Here is a 14,022-nt window from a genome sequence, read left to right on the forward strand (position 1 = left end):
GAGAGAGAGAGAGAGAGAGAGAGAGAGAGAGAGAGAGAGAGAGAGAGAGAGAGAGAGAGATTGTGAACTCACTCTTCCAGCTCCAGAGCTTCATGTGCAGCAGAGATACGAGCCTGTGGGTTCCTCTCTCTCCACGCCTTCTGCATGACTGGCAACACACACACACACACACACACACACACACACACACACACATCATTTAAGAGGTCAGAGGGCTCATCTTACCACCTGTGCACATGAATCAAAATGTATGTGTGTGTGTATGAGTGTATATCTGTATCTGTGTGAGAGTATTTATGAGTGTGTGTGTGTGTGTGTGTGTGTGTGTGTGTGTGTGTGTGTGTGTGTGTGTGTGTTCTCACTGGCGTCTGCAGGGCGGAGGTGGTCTGAGTCGCAGGTGAAGAAGGTCTGGTGGTCTTGCGCTGACAGGTTCATGTCGTAGTACGTCAGCGGCTCTCTGCCTGTCACCCACGTATACCTGCACGCACACACACACACACACACACACACACACACACACACACACACAAAATGAGACATATTCATATATATAAACCAAGTACTGCATGAGAAGAGAAGGAAAGAAACAGCAGGGAGCAAAAAGTGAAAGAAACCGAAAAAGAGAAAAATGTGAACGAATAGAGAGGGAGATTAAGACAGAGAGATATATTTTATTTATTTTTGGTTTAACAGTAATAGGGTCAAAGAGTTGTACTGACTTAATGCCAAATATCCAGTTTTTGATCACTAATCAGTATTGGAATCAATTACTGCTGGTGACACCAAAGTTAGAAGCCTGATCACTGCTCTGTGTGTTTGATGCTATCGCTCTACATTGTGATATAATGTGAAATTGATATTTGACCGTCATTCTAATAAAGCTGAAGTGAAGTGAACTGAGCTGAAATGATCTGAATTGAACGACACTGAACTGTAATAAAGTGAAGTGAAATAAACTGGGCTGAAGTGTAATAAACTGAAGAGGACTGGAGAGAAATGGAGCTGAACTCAACTGTAATGAACTGAAGTGAACAGGACTGGAATAAACTGAACTGATCTGGTCTGAACTATATTCAACTGAACTGAAACTGAGCTGAATTGAACTACAACTGGAATAAACTGATGTGAATGAAACTGAACTGAAACTGAACTAAAGGGAACTGTAATAAACTGAAGGGAACTGGACTGAACTGAACTGAACTAAAGTGAACTGTAATAAACTGAACTGAAACTGAACTGAATTGTAATAAACCGTAATAAAGTCAACAAAACTGCAGGTTTCAGAAGACCAAATTTAAGACTTTTTTAAGACTTTTTTTTTTTTTTTTTTTTAAATGCTGCCTGGAATTGAATCTAAGACCAATTTAACAACCAAAATAAAGAAAAGCCGACAAAACCAGCCTATCTCTGACTGAACACAGCTAATTAAAGTTGTGAAACTACGAGCAGAATAAGGACACCAGGGAATTAATTAAGGGACAGGAAGTCTAATTCTGTTTAGTAAATCAGATAGGAAGCATATTGTGCTACTAACCCTGTTCTGTATTATATATACAGTATCTAAAAGTGGAGAAAAGAAACCTGTCATTGCATGGTTTAAAAATATGATCTCTAATAACTGTATTTAAGACATTATAATACTTCTTAAGGACTTACGTTTATGGAGAATTTTTAAATATTTGCTTCTGATACTGTGGGACCGGACTAGAATGAACTGAACAAAACTGAATTGAAATGGAACTAAACTTAAATTGTGTGACGAGGGGATTAGATGGAGATCAACAGGAGAGGCCAAGGGGGCTGATGGGTAGGGAGGGAGAGAGAGAGAGAGAGAGAGAGAGAGAGAGAGAGAGAGAGAGAGAGAGAGAGAGAGAGAGAGAGAGAGAGAGAGAGAGAGAGAGAGAGACAGGACAACTGGGAACAAGAGAGAGATGGAAATAAGAAGATGAGGATAAAATAGGAGGAACAGGAGGAGGCTGGTTCCAAAGGAGAACGAAAGAGATCAGAGAGGGGAAGAGGAGAGAGAGAGCAAAACAGTAGATGATGGAGAGAATAGAGAAAGACAGGCTAGAGAAAACAGAAGGAAAATGAGAAAATAATAGGAGAGAAAGAGGAGATAGACAGCAAACCAGAGTAGATGATAAAGACGGAAGACTGAAGAGAAAAAAGAGAAGATGAGGAGGAAGGTGAAAATGAGATGATCAGAAAAGCGAAAGATCACAATGGGATGGGTGAAAGAGTAGATCAGAGGGAGGGAAAGACGACAAAATGGAGACATGAGAGAAGATAGACAGACATGAGAGAAAAGATAGACAAAGAGAAGGAGAGAGAAAATGAGTAGATCAGAGAAGGAAAGAGGAGAAAGACACCTTAACAGTAGATGACAGAAAGAAGTGAGAGACGAGAGAGAAAAAGAGGAAGAAAGGGAAAGAGAGAGCAGATCAAAGAGAGTGAAAAGGAAGACAAAACAGAGAAGCAGAAGAGCAAAAAAAAAAGAGTAAATCAAGAGGGAGAAAATGGAGAAAGGCAAAGACAAGAGAAAACAAAGGAGAAGAGGGAGCAAGAGAGAAGATGAGCAGATCAGAGAGGGAGAGAAGAAAATGAAAGACAGCAGGAGAGAGAGAGAGAAAAGAGAGAAAGGAGAAAGGCAGACAAGAGAAAACAAAAGAGAAGGAGCAAGAGAGAGAGAGAAAGAGAGAGAGAGAGAAGTTAGTCCTCAAGGTAAACTCTGAAGCCCCAGCCCAGCGGAGGGGTTTTAGATGCAGGTAGCTTAGCCGCCCTCACTCACCGATTATATTCAGCTCCACGAAATAAATTCAGCGGATTTCGCCATACTTTACATTCTGCAGGAGGGAGACAGAGAGAGAACAACACTGGTGATGAGTGTCAAGGGCAAAGTCGACACTGAGCCTCCTCACAGCGCTTCAAAGGGCTCCGGCGTGCATCCCGCCAGCCGGCCCGCCGCACGCCGACCGGCACGTTGAGGCCGGAGCTGCGAGGGAAAAGGGCTTCAAACTCCTCAGCAGCCAAAACGCTCCTCTACCGACGCTCTCCATCACGTCCGGGAAATAGTAATGAGCCTCTGTTTTGGCTAGCAGTGTTAAACAGATGAATGTGGAATGCAGGGTTCGAACAATACAGGTTTTTGAAGGTTGACACCGATACCAATATTTCTGGATTGAAGCTGCCAATAGCCAACATCTTCTGCTGAAATTTAGCATTTTAAAATTTGGATTAGGATTCAGAATTGTATTCCTCACAAGGTAGAAATGTATTTTGACCACGGGACACTAAAACTCTCCAGTGAAACCCAGGATGATGATTTTGAAGTTGAAGTTGAAGTTGCTGATGCATACTTTTGTAGAATACAATCAAAATGTCTCTTTAAAATCAATTCAGGTTAAAGGCTTCCTGTACAGTAGATAACCAGTCTAATGTTGATCAATTACACAATAAATATGTAATCAAACAAACTGAATCAGATCCGTCATATCGGAGATGGATGACACTGACTGGATATCGGTCCAACATTTACATTACATTACATTATGTCATTTAGCAGACGCTTTTGTCCAAAGCGACTTATAATAAGTACATTTTGTCAACCCTAGTGAGTGCTGGGCTTGGCTCCTGGTGTTGCTATGAGACAGTGAAAACTGTCGGGAACATGCAGCAGCACCTCCTCTCTGTTGGAAACAGCGAGAAAAAGAAGGCGGCGTTGCTGCGAGAGCTTCCTGCACATCCAGCTGACATTCATTCAAGGCTAGTCTCTCACACATACTGTATGCTAGCCTTGACACCAGAACTTTTAAATTGTTTAGTCTATTTTTGTACACAGTGGAAAATTTACAGATGACTGTTCCTGTCATGCATCTGAAGAATTAACCGATTCACTGTTGCGTAGTCGCTGCGCAGATGTCAGGCGAGGTGCTGCTTAGACTAGGATGGAAATCCCTAGATAACAAGAGTTTATTCTACAACATTCTTTCAATCCGAGTACAGACCCATGACTAATCAATCGAGTGTCGTTTGAATGACTTTACTTGAGACCGTCTGCCTTCGACTTCCTCCGTAACAACAAAAAACAGAATACACTACACCCTGCGTCTCCGGCTTCAATGGAGGGATTTACACAGAGTAGATTATTAGCCCGAAAAGTGGGGATTACTACAGCAAAAATAATTAGAAAGCCTTTCTTCTCTCGATCACAGCTTGTTGATTTAACACAGCAAACATAATCCAATTTAATTCAAAGTGTTTGGCTGAAAACACATGCAGACACACAGGGGCTGCGTCACGCCTCCATCGCACTTTAATCTGCACAGAGTTCAGCACCAGGATCACCAGGAGGAAACAGATTAGGTAAGGTTATTGATTATTACTGTTCAAACATTAATTTTCATTGCAACTTTGATTCAGTGATGAAATGTTTTCAGCACGCAAAAAAAAGCATTTGGTTCAGTTGACGCTTGCATTATTGATGCGTAAGTAGGATAAATCTTCCCATGTAACATCTGCAATGGAACCAAAGGAATGATGCAGCGGTAACACAGATTTTCTCATTTGAAGTGAATTAATTTCCATGGGGGAGCAGCAACACATTCGACGGATTAAGTGTGATCAAGGCGTCACTGATGGAGGATGGAAGCCAAGGAGCCGCCGGGCAGAGCTCGCTCAAAATGAATGTGGAGAATATTCCTGAACAGCCAGACAAAAAGGACAGACTGACATTTCCTAGATCTGCACTACTGGGCCGTCGAGCAAGGCACTAACACTGCCAGGGTTGGGGGTTCGATTCCCACTGTAACTCAATGGGTAGAGCATGGCACTCCCACTGCCAGGAACAGAGTTCAGGGTTTCCAGACCTATCTATGCTAAAAATGTCTGTTCTGTTTTGTTCTGTTCTTTGGATAAAAGCCTCTACCAACAGGAATATGTACTATATAAATGTTAAACATTTCCTATAGCTGCAAACACGTTTTGAGAATGTGAGTGGAGAAAATTGTTCTCAACACTGGCTATAATTTAACAAAAATACTTGTAAGTAAAAACAAGTCTAACTGCCCGTCTGAAAACTACACATTAAAATCAAGCTCAAGTTCCTGTCGTTGCCTCCCAGCCGGGCCGGTGGGATTCGTGTCAGTGCAGGTGACAAATTGCTCTGACATTTACAACACTTTGGCTATTTAGTTCTTTTTTTGGAGTTAACACAGCAGAACCGAACTGAAGTGTTCTGTATTACTGAGACCTTGACCTGCAACACAACCAGAACATGTGTTGGAGAAGCCAAAGCGAGCAGGGACTCTCTGAAGCAGCGCTGTGTAGCAGTTAGCTGAATAGAGGGTGATGGTGATGATGATGATGATGACGACCACTGTGGCGACCATTGTGAATATAATGTTTAGGGTTCCAAAATAACAGCGTCCCAACATCCCAGGATGCCAAAATACTAGGTCTGGCCCCGACTATTCAACAATTTGGATATTCGGTCGTTAGGTTGACATTCAAACTGACAAATTTAGGATTCAAATGTATTTTTAACTGCAATAATTTATCTGCATTTTAGGCTTCAAGGATTCAAGGATTAAACATGTAGTGAAAAAGCAGTGACTGGAATTATATTCTGGGACAGTTTCAGGACAGAAGTAGAATGAAGTTTAATTACCAGATGCCATGTTACTTTTTTTTAAAGTTGCTTTTTATTTTTTGCCCTCAAATAGTGCCTGATAGTTAATTTGAACAGGAGTAAAAGAAACTACAAAGATCATTTTCTGTGGGACAAATCTTTCTGATACTAAACTCCTTTCTGAGATGTTGGCGACAGTGAAGATGATGTGAAACAACAAAATAGAGTACCAGTTCTGGAAAAAATAGTATGGTACTGAGTTTCTGAGTTTCTAGTATGGTTCAGAGTTTCCATGCAGGGCGATGATGATGATTGATTGAACCTTTATTTATTCAGGTAGTCTCGTTGAGATAGTAACAGTTCTTACCGGACACACTTTGCCGATTGGAGTCGGCCTCTCCATTACTAGTGTTGGAGTTGCTGGGGGAGCTGCTGTCCACTCCGCCCAGCAGGGGGCGCAGGTGGCTCACCGACACCTGCTCTATGAAGGAGGTGCCATACTTCCTGAAATACCACCACTCAAATATCTGAGAGAGGAGAGAGAGAGAGAGAGAGAGAGAGAGAGAGAGAGAGAGAGAGAGAGAGAGTAGAGAGAAAGAGAGACAGTGGGAGTATTGTATTTAGACACTCTGACAGTACTGTTCCTTTCATGCGAATAAGGCATATTAAATTAAATACTGAAAGAGATAGAGACAAAGAAAAGAGAGAGAAATTTGTTCATGTGACATTCACTCAATGAAAAGTACATAGCAGATTGTTTGAGTTTAGTTCAATGCTCTTTGGTTTGTACGTCACCGACTAATATGGATTTCAAACGCTCTTTTGTACATACTGCTCTTTGATTGGCATCTACTGTCAATTCAATTCAATTCAATGATGCTTTATTGGCATGACAACATTCACACATTTGTATTGCCAAAGCATAACGATGTAACAATGTGAACAATGTAAAACAAAAATACTACATTATTATTGCTATTACTAACATCACTACATCATCATCTGTCAGTTGTCAGGAAACTGTGTATATTGATGTAAGTGGGTCTTCACTGTGCTGATGGCTATTTCCCACCCTGCTTTTCAGACATCTTTGTGTTTCCAATCAGAGTGAGGACCAGGTTAGATTAGCCCAGTCTGGATCAGTGGTAATCAAACTTGTGCCATGGAGGCTCAAGAGTCTGCAGGTTTTCATTCCAGCCAATCACTACAGTGGCTGATTTCACTGATTAGCACCTTGAACCAGAGAGGAGGACCTAATCAGCGAAATCCTCGGGTGTAGCTGTAAATGGTTGGAATGAAAACCTGCAGCCTCTTGGGTCACGATGACACAAGGCTGAGAGCCACTGGCCTCCATCTTGATCAACTTCACCTCTACATCTGCAGCCTGCCTCGTCCCTGTGCTGGGTCTGTGCAGCACTAAGGCCATTAAGCGTTTGTCAAACAAATTCTCACACACCAGTTTCACACAGTCCAGTCTCTCCACTTCAAAAAGCACCTCAACTGTTTCACCGATAACAAATCATTTGTTCCATAATTAGCCAATCAGAAGAGTACTGTCTATTAGGGGTGGGATGATATGCTTATCTCACAATACGATTCGATACGCGATATGAGGTTCACGATTCGATACAACCACGATACGATATGATAAATAAAAGTTTATGTTAGAAGTATGTTTATTTCTGAGCCACATATCTTTCTAGCAACGGCATTTACTCGCTAGAATGTAAACAACAATTTAAAAATGCCATTACAAAGTGCAAATAATATAATTTTGATAGAGAGCTTGTGAAATTGTGATGGTCAAGCCGTCTCATTTGTTACTACAGCAAAATTAAATGGAGCGAATATCACAATTCATTTTTCTGCCCCATGATACATATTGTCACATTTTTGTATTGCAATACATTGTATTTCGATATATCGTCCCATCCCTACTGTCTATATTCTATGGTAGCCTGGAGGTGAGAGATGTGGGCTTGTGAAGGTTGCTGGTTCGAATCCGCAGACTGGCTGGGGGAAATCTGGGACAGAAAGTGAATGAGAAACGCTCTCCCCTTCCTCAACAACTACCACTGAGGTGCCTTTGAGCAAGGCACCCCCAGCAGCTCCGGGGAAGCCATTCAGTGGCCGACTAGCAGAAGACCGTGGCTGCACTGGGCAGCTTGTAACTGTGCGAATGTGAAACAGGGTTTTGATGAAAAAGAGTGTGCATGTGTACTCAATGAACTTTCCCTCTGCAAAATGAAGGTTAAAAAAAAAAAAACACTAATCTGGTATCCAATTCATGGCAAAAGTAGCCAAGCTGATTGTGAGACGAACATCCTGATTCATGATGTGCTGTTTTACGAGGTGAACGGTCTACCATCTGACAAAGCTGTTATATTGTGTCAGGTTCTGCTTGAGGGAGGATGTGATATCGAATTTTGGATGGGGCTTGCCTGGTGCCCTTCAGTGGAAAACCACGTAACTGGGACACACACATATCCATTCCAACTACAGAGAAATGACCAGTATCGCTCCTACAAAAACAATTGGCTTCCACATTTCCCACTCTAATCATAGAACATGTGTGAAACTGATCGCCGTTTCTAAGCAGCCTACGCAAATTGGCCAATAGCCCGCAGGGAAGAGGGAGCGAGTTAATTAAGAGAGGAGCTATTTTAAAATGCAGACCAACCACTGCTGCACAGTTGGCTGTCTCTGTGAACAACTTAAAAGAGAGATAAAATATCTGCATAAGTAGGAACATGCTCACTTACAATTTCATTACGTTACTTCCCCACTTCGATGATTTTTGTCACATCTTTAGTCATTCTATTTTTATTTGAATACTTACATAAGCAGGCAAGACAACCAAGAACACATTCTCAGCAACGGTGTAGTGGAGCGGTTAGAGCTGCCCAGTACAACTATAATCTTGCACTACTGGAAAAGTGCCTTGCTCAAGGGCAGGTGGTACTTGCTGAGGGAGGGGAAAGCCTGTCACGTTCACTTCTCCTGCCTAGATATTCCTAGCAGGTCAGGGGATCTGAACCGGCAACCTTATAGCCACAAGTTCGCTTCTCTAACAATTAGGTGATGGAATCAGATGAATCTACTGTTAACTCATAGTATGATGGACCGGTGCATAGAGATGTTTGCCTCTGTTGATGTCACTACCGTCCCACAGCAAAAAAAAAACAAATATCTGCTCTTTCTAGTTTGGAAACCACTGGATACAAACATTGGGTTGTTGTGTGTTGCATGGTGGGATATGCCAGGAGCATATATGATGACATACTGTACATGCACCTCGCCTTATGAAGACAAAAATAATATGGATTTCCTTTCTCTTCTGTGTTTTTTGACCTCTGAACCTGTTACTATACTCCTAACAAATGACATCCTGGGCTCATAAATTCACCAAGGTAGCCACATCTGAAAATAGATTTTCTCTTTTTAAGATCATGAATGAGAAAGTCAAGTAGTCATTTAGCTGACGCTCCCATCCAGAACACACAACAGTAGAAGTGCAACAGTAGAATAAGCCATAGTGCACTTGCAATATTCCTGTCACACTAGAGCGACTATGTAAGAGAGAAGTGCTGGACAGGCTTAGTGTTTACTCTTAGAGAAGATATCAATATCAGTATCAATATCAGTATTGACTCCAAAATCAATATTAACATCACAATCAATTTCAATATTGATATCAGCATCAATATTAGTATCAATACCAATAGGGATGCACAGATGTTTTTTGAGACCAATATCCAATATTTTCCCACCCATATCGGCCGATACCGATATGCACTTTTGTAAGAATTTTAGTACAAATGCAGTTGCAATACAGGTAAAGCTTTTCAGACATGCCTATCTTAAGATAATCAAGTGTTTTTTAAACAAAAGACAATGTTAGTTTTATTCTGTTGCTAATTTGACAGTTGTATTAAGTGACACGCTACTAGAAAAAAAGCTCACAAAAATGCCATTTCCACAATCAACCAAATATCGGCAAGACCAATGCTGATATTGCTTTTGAAAGTTGATATCAGCTGATACACAATGTCTGCAGATATATCGGTGCATCCTTAAGTACCAACAACAACATCAATATTGGTACCAATCCAGGCTGAAGTAAAAAAACAGCATCTTACCAGTATGAGTCCTGATATGAGGGAGGAGGTTCCCGTCAGAGCCACGTAGAACTTGGGTGTCAGGGTGTTCAGAAACATGCTTACTGAAGAGGAGACACAAGAAGAAGAAAGACAGAAGGGTTAGCACTTCCTATTAAATACCTGAAAAACTGTCTTCTAGACCAAAGGAGGCTGCTTTACAAAAGAAACTGGTAGCATCAAACGCTGTATGTTCACATAAAACTAGGCCACATTACTACTCACTAGCAAAGACTGGAAGAAAAACATCAAAAAGGCTCAAGATTCAAGGACGTTTGAGATTCCAAGGCATGAAACGTTTCATGCAAGAACACACCATGCACATGCAGTGTTTGGCATTTCCCAGAGAGCCCTGCTGATTAGACGTGATATTAAACCACATCAGGGACCAGGGTTAGCCTTAACTACAGCCTGAGGAGGAACCACGGTTAAAACCAGGGAAGGAAATTAACTTCATCATCAACTGTCAGCCATCACTGAGAAATCCCCAAATTCACCAGCTGTTTTCAAAAAATGTAACAGGCAAATATGATTTTTAGAGTGGAAAAAGACCTCTAGATGATGGTTGGTTACCTGCCAAAATGTCTGATAAGAGTAGAAAAACTAGAAAAAAACAGATATTGTCAATTTACCAGCATTTGGCTGGTAGCTGGCAGTTGATTTTCCCAGCCTGGTTTTATCAGCTCAGCACACAGCAGTGTATTATCACCGGAACAGGTCACACTGACATACTCTCACAGCTTCGCATTTCAATCACCTGGTGGCAGGGTGGGAGACACTGATATGTAGTTCCTCCTCTGATCAATGCAGGTGAGTGTCGGTCTAATCAGTATTGAGAGCAGCTATAGAGTGTGTTGTGCGTGCCAGAATTTAATATAGAGTCTTCAATGAGATGTTGTGGGTCCAATTCAACAAAACAAATATTAACAGCCCAAATGACGTACACACTCTCACCCACCCCCACACTGGTTTCTGGGTAATTTAATACCAAAAGTGCTAGTTACATCAGATCCTGTGAACTGGTAAATTACAGCTCTGTGACCCATATCCATCAAGCCTCACAGAGTAGTGCTGATCTATGTTCTTCTACCAAACAGGGTGGAATATAAAACACCAGCTACCACCAAAATCATGGTCAATTTTGGCTACGGTTGGTAAGTTTTCCGGTCCTGACTGTTGATATTCCGTTGCTCGCAGGAAGAAGCCATCCTGTCGTTCTCCACTGTGTGACCACTGCGTTTTCAGTTTGACAAACAACAGCTCCTTAAGAAAAATTCACTGAATATTAACTTGGGGGTGACGGATGACATTTTCATCTGTGACATTTCCATTCATTATCTAACAATTGCTTTCAGTTTCAAAATTCAAAGCTGTCGCAGTGACTTTCACACTCTGACATTTTGTCTTTGATGGATATGATGTTGACGTCCTGCTGTCATGTTTCTATACCGCTCTTGTTAGCCGGGCACAGGTATGTGATTAGTCGAAGCAGTTTGAGTTTGAAAGGAAGCAGGTCCCTCATCTCCAGGTACCAAAATCACATAGCAGTGACGGCGTCTTAATGAAGATTCAGCTGAGAGAGATTTACAGCTAACTGACGAGTGAGGATCAGTGCCAAGGTAACACTCCTCTAGGCGGAGGCAAATCCTAACCTTGACATCTGCTAAGAACCTGCAGGCCTAGGCATTGTGGGTAAAATAGTGCCTATAGAGTCTACTGGGCCAAAGGATGATAAATGTTTCACAGCAGATTTTTAGGCAGCCCAAACATTAAGATCTGGGCTAACTTTAATTTAGTTAGGGACAAGAGGCAGACTAAGCAGCTGCTCCAAGCCTTGACAAAACTAACTCTGATAGCCTGAGGGTAGGAAAGAAACTAACTTTAAAGGCTGTTACATCCACAAAACTACCAACTGCTTTCATTATTTTACCAGCCAGCTAGATTTTTTTTTTTTAAAAAGCTCCCAATGTTTGGTTACCTGCCAAGGCTGGTAGAGTAGCCAAAATGTACCAGTATTTCTGGAGGTTTTTTCCCACCCTGGATTTGGCAATAAGACAAGGGATTCTGGTAGTTTTAGTAAAGGATGCTAGACCTCAGGGTGGAGGGTGTGGGGGTGCCATGTTCCTTCCCAAGGAGCCACATGGAGGATAGGGAGGCTGGGACAAAGACACCAATCAGATGTCCCACCCCCCCACCAGGCACACGCACAAACACACAAACACAAAGACACACATTAACACACACACACACACACACATGCATAAACAAACTGCAGCTGGGCAGCTATTCATTGCTGTGAAGTGGAAGCTCTCGTCTTGACAGAAAAGGGTCTTTATGTAGAGAAGGCCCAGCTCGGCCTGTGGTGAAACAGACCCAACAGCTGCTGTCAGTCTATACTGATGAGAGGATACTGCTGTCTGGCTGGCAGCGGACGGGTTCATCTGTGTCAAGCCAATTACTGAAGCCATTATTGAAATACGGTCTATTCACAACCCATAACACCAAAGTCACAGGTTTGATCCCCACAACAGTCAATGCGTTTGTCAGCATGCAAGGACCCTGCTGAAGTGTCCTTGAGTTGGGCTGCAACTAATGATTATTTTCATTATCGATTAATCTAGTGATCATTTTTTTCTTATTATTATCAAAAATATGACAAATGCCCATCACAAGTTCCCAGAGCCCAAAGTGACGCTTAAAATGTCTTACTTAGTCTGACCAGCAAAAAAACCCCAAAAGTATTCATTTAATAATTACGTGAAACAGAGAAAAGCAGCAAATCTTAGAATTTGTGAAGCTGTAACCAGCAAATGTTTGGTATTTTTACTTGATACATGACTAAAACGATTAATCGATTATCAAAATTATAATAGATTAATTTTCTGTCGATCAACTCATCGTTTCAACACTATCCTTGAGCAAGAGTCCCTGCGAGGGGAAAGTGAAAAGAAGAATTTGGCCTTTCCATATTAATAGAGCATCACACACATCACACTGAGCCTCTGCCTGCTCACTCACTAAAAGTTACTCAAGATAAGAATGTAAATGGTTAAAATGTAATTAAGACTCCATGTCTGGTTCACAATTAACTGGCAAATCAGAATGAAGTCTGAAGCCAAAATTAGACGCCTGGGTGCCAAGACAGTGGCCTAGAGTTTAGAGAGATTGTCCTGTAAGCAGAATGTCTCAGGTTCGAACCCCTCAGTGACAGCCAGTGTCCATCCTTGCTAGCGTGCCCTTGAGCAAGGCGCTGAGCCCCTAGCTGCTCCTGGCTGAACCCGTACTCTGGCCCCTGCGCTGAAACATGTATCACAGTGAGACATGCAAATAAAATCCTAATTATGAAGTCCTTTCTACCTGGACACTAGCTGGTCTACATGCTAAAACAATGTTGTAATGAAGCTGAAAAAAGGTGAGTGAACACAAGGAATCACAAGCAAGGTGAGAATCTACATAACAAGGTAAGAAATTAACTTTTTTTCCTCAGAGGGCATTTTTTTGCCCCCTTTATTTGATTTTTTAGCAGCACTTTGGTCCTTTGTGAGGGCAATTTTATTGAACTATAAAATTATACACTTTGCATATTGGCGAATAAACAATTTATTCCACTAAGATTTGTTTTAACCTCTTTTTCGACTGCTGGAAACTCACAGCAGGCGTTATGAAAGAGGATGGTGCCGTTCTCCCCTCTCTGTCCTTCCATCTCTCAACTGTTGGAGTATTTACAATATTGGTCTTTTTATTTACTTTTTTGTTCATGCAGTGGTTTCTGAGAGGTTGGCATTTTCTTCTACTGCTGGCTGCCAATATTTTCTTCTGCTCCGGGCTGCGTGCTCAGTTGCACGCTTCAGTCACATTCACACGAAAATGTGAGCAGGGTGAAATGCAAAATCAAGGACTCCTAGCTAATTAATTAAGTTTTAATTTCACGGGCATTTCATGAACTTTCAAGGGCATTTTTGCCCCAAGCCGCCTGCTACATATATATAATACGTATATAAATCTGTCAGAGGAAACTCCTCTAAGAGCCTCTCACAGCTCCATTACACACATGCTGTTCCAAACTAAACCGAAACTCTGGTAGTGTTAGTGCGATGCTCTACCCATTCAGCCACACAGGACCATCCTCTGGATATCTCTCGCCCACTCTCGCTCTCTCTCTCTCCCTCTAACTCTGCATTGCTGTGTGTGATGGGGAGGCAGCAGAAGCTAGCCAATCCCTGGGATAAGGCAGCGATC

At 41.8% G+C, this 14,022-nt stretch overlaps 1 protein-coding gene across 1 annotated transcript in view; it reads right to left on the reverse strand.

The window, feature by feature from the left end:
• Positions 1–14,022, reverse strand: part of st7 (suppression of tumorigenicity 7) — a 46,219-nt gene that overhangs the window by 13,811 nt on the left and 18,386 nt on the right. Inside the window, 5 exon segments of the mRNA XM_078283182.1 lie at positions 19–148; positions 363–478; positions 2,789–2,843; positions 5,994–6,153; positions 9,766–9,848. Coding sequence (XP_078139308.1) covers positions 19–148; positions 363–478; positions 2,789–2,843; positions 5,994–6,153; positions 9,766–9,848 — 544 coding nt within the window.

Source organism: Centroberyx gerrardi, chromosome 4 (assembly GCF_048128805.1).
Source record: "Centroberyx gerrardi isolate f3 chromosome 4, fCenGer3.hap1.cur.20231027, whole genome shotgun sequence".
In the NCBI taxonomy this organism is placed as follows: domain Eukaryota; kingdom Metazoa; phylum Chordata; class Actinopteri; order Beryciformes; family Berycidae; genus Centroberyx; species Centroberyx gerrardi.